At 41.1% G+C, this 8376-nt stretch overlaps 1 protein-coding gene across 1 annotated transcript; it reads right to left on the bottom strand.

The window, feature by feature from the left end:
* Positions 1-4289: 4289 nt before the first annotated feature.
* On the bottom strand, positions 4290-6911 carry LOC150039743 (ral guanine nucleotide dissociation stimulator-like). The gene is made up of 3 exons (XM_090327605.1): positions 6897-6911; positions 5816-6000; positions 4290-4470 (listed from the first exon to the last, which is right to left on the bottom strand). Exons 1-3 carry the CDS (start codon positions 6909-6911, stop codon positions 4290-4292), a joined length of 381 nt encoding a protein of 126 aa, XP_090183731.1.
* Positions 6912-8376: the final 1465 nt, after the last annotated feature.

Here is an 8376-nt window from a genome sequence, read left to right on the forward strand (position 1 = left end):
TTATATGCCAGGCATGGTGGCTCATGCCTGTAATCATAGGAGGCTGAGATCTGAGGATCAATGTTCAAAGCCATCCCTCCTGGCACTAAAGAGAGAGAGAGACTCCTACCTACTATTAACCACCAGAAAAACAGAAGTGGTATACGGTGGTATCCCTGAGCTGAAGAGCTCAGAGACAGCACCCTGACCCAGAGTCTAAGCTGCATGATTAAAGAAAAAGAAATAATTTATAAAAATCTGTAATGTAGCCAGGCTCTGTGGCTCACACCTATAATCCTTGCTACTCAGGAGGCTGAGATCTGAGGATCACAATTAAAAGCCAGCCGTAGCACTAAAGTCCATGAGACCATTTTTTCTTTGGGGGGGGTTGTCATCAGGCTTGAACTTGGCCTGGGTACTGTCCCTGAGCTGTTCAGCTCAAGGCTGCTGTCCTACTCTTGAGCCAAGCCCCACTTCCTTTTTCTAGTGGTTAATTGGAGATTAGAGTCTCTGGTCCATTTTGTGCCCAGGCTGGTTTTGGACCTTGATCCTCAGATCTCAGCCTCCTGCATAGCCAGGATTACAGGTGTGAGCCACAGCACTGGGCTAATTCCATGAGACTCAACTCCATTTACCCACGAGAAAACCAGAAGTGGCGCTGTGTCTTGATGGGTTTGGGAGTAGCTGTGTGCTGAAGAGCTTAAGGATAGTGCCCAGGCCCAGAGTTCAATATTGATTACCAACAAAAAATAAAAATATGTGGTGGAAACTTGGGCCTGTGGGCCACTCATGTGTACTTCTGTCTATTCAGAGGCTGAATCTCAGGTTCGTGCCATAAAGACAGCCTGGGAACGGGACAGGAATGTGGCTCAATAGTAGAGAACTACAGACATCAACAAATGCTGGTGGGGATGTGGAGAAAGAGGAACCCTACTGCACTGCTGGTAGGAATGTAAATTAGTACAACCACTGAAAGTCAGTTTGGAGATAACTGAAAAAACTAAAACTAGAACTTCCCTATGAATCAACCATGCCACTCCTGGGCATCTTCCCTGAGCATCATAATCCGGGATATGATGAGGACACCTGCACAGCTATGTTCATCGCTGAGCTTCTCAATAGCAATGTGATGGAAACAACCCAGGTATCCCACTACAGATGAGTATATCATATATATATATATATATATGTATATATATATGTATATATATACAGAGAGAGAGAGACATTAATATATATGTATATATACCCACAAAAATGGAATTCTACATAGCCAACAGACAAGATAAAATGATGGCATTCGCTGGGAAGTGGATGAAATGAGCAAATTATGTTGAGTGAGATAAATCAAGACCAAAGGAAGAAAAGGCACCTGGTCTCCTTGATATATGGATACTATATCCCAATAGCACAAGAGCAATGGTCCAATATTTGGGTACTCAAGGTTATTGATACTGTCTTGGAAATGTAAATATAACTACATAGACATAAAATGTATGATCCCATATATATTATTTAGACAGGTTATATAGATCGCTATGTCTGACATACAATCTCTCAGTTCAATCTTAATTATGTTCTAAAATTTATGTGCCAGTGGTTTCATATAGAGATTCCCTTCTTGAATATTTGTGAAACATGACATATGAAATATGACGTAAAAATCAGTGTTAATAAAATCTTTTAATAAAAAAAGCAAAAAAACAACAAAAAATGGTAGAGAACTTGCCTAGCCTACATGAAGTCCTGGGTTTGATTCCTCACTACCACATAAACAAAGCTAAATGTGTGGAGCTATGGCTCACGCAGTAGAGTGGTAGCCTTTACCAAAGCAAACTCAAGGAGAGTTCACAGGCTCTGAGTTTTAGCCAGAGGCTCCCAAATTTAAAAAAAATAAGAGCCTGGCCAAAAAAAAAGTCTGTGAGAATTACATTTCAAAATCACCTTGCCCAGCTTTAAAAAATATAAAAGACAAAATATAGACCTATACCAGGGAGAGCCCCAGATCTGGCACCAAGGGAGAAAATAAAAATGGTGGAATGAGATATTTTGTTTTGGTGCCATTTTGGGGACTTGAAGCTAGGCCTATGGTCTGTCACTGAGATTCTTTGAAGTCAAGAGGAAATGGATCATGTCCCACATTATGTGTTTGGTTTTTTGCTTGGTTGATTTTTGCTGGTCCTGAGGCTTAAAATCAGGGCCTTGAGAACTGGCCTTGAGATATCTCAAGGCTTATGCTCTACCACCTGTACCACAGCACCACTTCGTTTGTTCTGTGTATGTGGCACCAGGGAATCAAATTCAAGTCTTCATTCATGCTACCACTAGGCTAAACTCCTGGCCCTCAGTCCATCTTGCAGTGAGTTTTCGCACTTGTCCCTTCACAAAGCTGGTCATATGACCAGGATCCCTTTTCATTCTGACACATATTCTTGATTCTAAAGAAGAAAAAATTGTGAAACAAACCCCAGGGGTGTCACCTGCCACAAAATCAATACCTATAGCACAAATACAATTGCTTGAAAATAGTACCTCAGATGTTCTTATCTCTTTACATAAAAGCATATTACTCATATATTAGAGGTTGAAATTAGCAATCTCAATGGTAGCAAGTCAGCCAAAATGACTTTCTTGTATACATGGAAGTCTGGCCCAAGTGTTCTATGTAAAAAGCTAATATGTGCAGCAAGGTTCTTGCCAGGCCTTTCTCCAAACAGATCCCTAGATCAGCTATTGTGTCATCTTGGAAATCAACAGTCCAGGTCATACCTCAGCACAATTAGAAAATCTTCATGAACACCTCCAAGGAAAGGAGCAGCTTTCAGCATAAAACTGTAGTGAAGATTACCTCTACGACTTCAAATTCTTTCACTTCATATTTTCACAAAGCAGTCTGGCTCACTGGAGGCAAAGTGCTTTACTTATCAACCCTTTTCTTTGGGGGAGGGAAATGGGAAGTTATCCCAAAGAACAGCTGGGAGCTTGAGGTTCAACCTGGACCAGCTTCGAGACACCTGTTATGTAAAATACAGCTTACATATCTCAACATCAAGGGTCCTATCTTACCACAGTCTATATCCTCCATTGCCTGCATTCCTTTGGCCCTCTGTATTCACCAGTAAATGCAGCAGATTCACTCCCCCAAATGCAGCTCACTGGTCCCTCATGAAGGACCTATATGCTGGGACATCAGATTGTACATGGAAAAGAACAATGTTGGGGTCAGTAGTTTGACCTAGGGGTTGAGAGCTTGCCTAGCATTCATGAAGACCCAGATTTGATTCCTTGATACCATATACATAGAAAAAGCTGGAAGTGATGTTGTGGCTCAAGTGGTACAGCTCTAGCCTTAAACCCCAAGGACAATCAATAATCAGGCTCTGAGTTGAAGCCCAGGACTGGCAAAAAACCCCTCTTATTTGTATTCAAGAATTTGAACAGGGAAATTTTACTAAAATTAAAACAATTTATGATGTAAACATTAGACATCGATCAATAGTAAAATATTTGTCAGGTGCAGGGGTTGGGGGAGGAGGCAGGCTCAAAGTTGCCTGCAGGCAGAAAGTCTAATTCAGGCTCCACAATGGTATCTACCAACTTATGAAAGAGAAGTGATCTTCCTGACAGTTATTCAGTTTATTAAATGTAAGAATGGAGAAATTTTTCATTAATTTCACAGGGCTTGGTTGATCCTGCTAACCAAGAGCTTTGCAAATTTGAACAGTTTGTGGCAGATCTAGGCAGTGTTAAAGGAAATGGAAGAAAGTCTACTCATTCTTCTTCATAAGTTTCTCTAGCTCATTCTGCCACATTTGGGGTTAAGAACAACTTGGGTGTCCATACAATTCAAAAGTGAGTTGGGCCTTTCTACAAATGAAAAACCGCACGCCATCCACAGGCTTCAAACAGATCTCCATCTTTCACCATCGCATGCATCACTGGTGGCTACTAGTTCATGAGTTCTGGGGTGACTGCATTCTGTAGGCCCAAATTTGAGAACGGAAATAAATACATGATTATTAGAGAAGGTTTGTGGTGACACAAAGGCCATGAGGACCTAATCGGAAAAGCTGTAAAATGTGAATTTGTACAGAATATGAATGAGGAAGTAGGGTGTATTTAATGAGTGGTCATGACTGTTTTCTTTCTAAGAGAGAACACACATTACCTGGAAGAGAATACCCATAAAAGGCCATTGTGCCAAACTGGTAGTAATAAGGACAATCACCAGACTGGGAGGACTTTCCCTAAGGACCTGGTTCCAACCATACTCACAAGCTCTCAGGCGCCCACACAAGGACTTCCTCGATCTAATAGGTTACAGGTTCTTCCAGCTGGTCAAGGAGAATGTGTAAACGGAGGAGCAGGTCCAAGAAGGGCATGTTGAGCATCACGTAGAACATGAGTTCATTCAGGGTGTGTCTGTTCTTGCGATCATAGAAATCATAAGGAGAAATGTCCATCCACCTTATGAAGATGGAACAAAGGGTGCTGTGGGCAGATTGGTGAGAGGAGAGTGAGCAGCCACCCTCCCTAATATCAAGACCTTCCCACCATAGCCCCTTTCTCGTTTAACTCCCATGGACAGGTGTTCATCTTAGATGCACACATGCAACTTGTGAAAGTAGACACTCCTGCAAGCAGAATAATCTTCACCACTCAATTCTAGAAACTTCTAAAGTACAAGTCTTCAAAATTTCATTGAGAGGGGAAATTTTAACACTGATTATAGACTTTCTGTACAGAGCACTCCCTGTCATCCCTGAGACCAGAAGCACACCCACAAGTGTGTGCTCCGCCATCCACTGAAGTCCCAATACTCAACCCCCTGCTGCAAATCACAGTTTGTGTACAAAGGAGAAATTTGCACTTGGGGTCAGAAAGTCCAAAGATCCAGTTTCAAGAACAACCCTTCTCTTGGCCCCAAGCCCACTTCACTTGCTCATCTTCCTTACAGTTAGGCCAGAGGAAGAAGAGGAGGAGAAAGTCACTCTCTGGCTCTCTTTTTCTGAACTAAGAGGACATCTACTTGGTTGGTTATATCACAGTTTATAATACATAACAAGAAGGCACGTGGGATAAATCTATAATTTTCTCTGAAAAATTGAACAGGTTTGAAGGAATGTGTCCAAAATGAGTGCTCTGCATGGTGACAGTGGCTTGTGCCTAAAATCCTAGCTATTTAGGAGGTTGAGCTCTGACGAACAGAGTTCAACACCAGCCTGCGAAGGAAATTTCCATAAGAATGTTATCTCCATTAACTAGCAAACAGCCCAAAATGGAGCTGTGGCTCAAGTGATGAGCACTCCATCATTTCACCACCAAAATCAGAGCCAAAAAACAGGTCCTGAATTCAAGGCAAAGGATCAGAACTAAAAACAAATGCCTCATATATCTGTAAATGAGGAAGCCCACTATCTCCTTTCCTGGTGGTTCAGTAGACAAAGGGTTCTCAGTCCATCCTCTTCCTAGCTGTCCTCTGTCTACATTACTGCACAGGCCTCCAAGATTGCTTTTGAAACCTTAACTGATTGGAAATGTGGTTTCCTAGGACTGCATCCATGTGAGGGCTGAATTTGTGTGCCAGTGTCTTGTGCCTCTGGTCATAGCCTCTCAGTAAGTAGACTTCTGAGGCTTCTGTAGCTTCTGAGGGGAATGACATGTGCTGGGTGGCCAGGTCTAGAAAATCAGACAAGGTCTGCAGTTGTGTCATCCCACATTTTCAATAGAACACCCCAGGGGGAACACAGATTCTGAAATGCCAAGTATTCCCAAGTCCCAGCCAGGAAAGTCTGAGTATCCCTGAGCTTGAGGAAGGAACACTCACTTTCAAAACAAAATAGCCAGCACTTGCTCCATTGTCCCACAGAGTCTATAATTGTGTAGAAAGTTTTGAAGAAAGAAAAGATTGCCTTTTTGGTGTGCAGGGACCATGTTCATCACCAGCATTTCCAGCAGGCCTGCCTCCGGGCTCCACATGTTACAGGGCACATTCACAGTCCCGGCTGAGTCATTGTCACTCTAAGGGTAAAGACAAAGTATCTTTTAAAAGTGGAAATGGGAGCACATTTCAAATTGAGTAATTGTGACAGAGTAGATTGAAAACCACACAGAAAATATTCTATCATTATTGGCACTGAAAAGCACACAAGAAGAAGGTATCTTGACTATTCCTCTCCTGAGATGCCTTGTGTTTCCATTGATTTCTTGGTGGAAAATAGACTGAGGTGTTGAACTGGTTGCTGGGCACGGTTCCAACTTCTCCAGGCTCGAGAGACACACCCATACCCCTATTTCCTGAGACCCTAGTCTCCTGACATTCTCCTAGAGCACAAGAACATCTTTCTCCTTCCATAGTCACAAGTCAAGTGAGCTGGCTTGACCAGACTGTCAGTTATAGTTCCTGGCTACCAGGGTTCCATGTTCCATTTCATTGTGAAGGAGGTAGGGTCATTGCTTAGGGCCCAATGACCTAAGCTGCTTCTCACATAAGACTTACCTGCAGACAATCTTGAGGCCAAATCTCCCTTCCCACTGCATAATGTGTACATGTAGACAAAGTAAAAGACACACCATGTCTTTCAAATCCTGAATTCTGCAGCTAGGCCTAGGTTCTGTGCTGGACTGTGTTTCAAGGAGCCATTCCTAGGTCACATCAATATCTTCCTTGTCACCATTCCTCTCCTCCTGTAGAAAACATTATGTCTGACTGTGCCATGGGATATCTGCACACTTTGCTGACATTAGAACTGAGGACATTGTTAAGTGTTCATAACTTAAATATCAGATTTACCTTGTAATTGCTTTGTGGTGCCATCTAGAGGAAATATACATACTTGGCTAATGGAAAATAAAGACATATCTGAAATCAATGTCATGTGTTCTCATATGTACTCAGGAACACAAGGTAAACATACCTTGTGAGATGCCATTTTCTACAGAAAACACTGCGCATGGTAGGGTGTGCCTGTCAGCTACTCCAGAAATGTAACTGGGAGAACAGTCTAGGCTACTCTGGGTTAAAAATGAGACCCTATCTCAAAATATCAAGAATAAAAAGAGAGGAATGAATCCAGTGGTAGATCACTTGCTTTACAAATGGGAAGTCTTGAGAATTTATACACCAATATGGATTGAGTAACCCCCCCACACACAGAGACACAAACACACTGGGTACTCGTGCTTCATCCCTCTAATCCAAGTTACTCAGGAGGATAGGATATTTTGTTCAGGGTTTTGAGCCAGCCTGAGCAGAAAAGTTCATGAGACTCTTCCTTCTAATTATCCACCAGAAAGTGAAAATTAGATGTTTGATGAAAGTTGTAGAGAAGTAACCTTTCAGCAAAAACACTTAGGGAAAGTGTGCAACACAACATATATAAATAAACATGGTTAGAAAAATAAAATATGATCTGTCAAAGGCATGACAAGTTCAACATTCAGATCTGGAAGCTGCTCTAGGCAAGCAAGTGTTTAGTAAATAAAATACTGGATTTGCCCTTTCACTGTCCACAACTATGCTACTATGGACTTTAGAAACTCTGTTTACTTAAGATTCTCAATTTATTACAACTATTTTTTAGGTATAGTGTATAATGTAAGTTGTTACAGGCAGTAGGCTATCCAGTTTGAGAATATTCTCAAAAAATCTAATACATAATAATGACTGTAAAATCTATTTTTATTTTCTTTGATACGCACTTTCAATTTTTGTTTTGAGTTCTTTTCTGATAGCAGTTAGGTTAACATACTCTATCTATCTTGTAACTGTAAATGAATTTCCTTTATATATGTACTCACAATTTTTTCTATCTTTATACCTTTTTATATTTGTTTTTCTATTAAATTCTCAGATACAAGCCCACACATTAACCTACATTAATGACTGTTAATTCTCTCTCTTCCACTCCACATCTTTTCCCTTGAAATGTCTGGAGAACTTACATTCAAGGAACTGTCTCCTCTCATAATACTTCTTCTGAAGTACTCTCTGAGGGACCCTATGAGTCTTTTAGCACTTAAGTTTAGGATGATAAAATGAAAGGAAATCATATCATCTAAGATACTGGGTAGGAAGTGTTACTGAGTGGTATTTATGGAATTGGAGATGCTGCCATACACTTGACAGGTACCACTGTCAAGTGATCCCTCATTCACAATACATGTGAAAATAATGCATCGTGCTACAGAGCCATAGTAACACAAACAAATTGTTAGTGGCACAAAAATAGACCCAAAGATCAAAGGAACAGATTGGAAAACCCAGAAATAAAATCACATACTTACATTTGTTTGATTATCCCCAAAGGAACACAAGACATACACAGAAAATGCCTCTTCAACTATTGGTGCTGAAATTCTAGCAACTCAGGAACCTGATATCTGAAGATCAAGTTT

Source organism: Megascapheus bottae, unplaced genomic scaffold (assembly GCF_031878675.1).
Source record: "Megascapheus bottae isolate mThoBot1 unplaced genomic scaffold, mThoBot2.hap1 HAP1_SCAFFOLD_45, whole genome shotgun sequence".
NCBI lineage: Eukaryota > Metazoa > Chordata > Mammalia > Rodentia > Geomyidae > Megascapheus > Megascapheus bottae.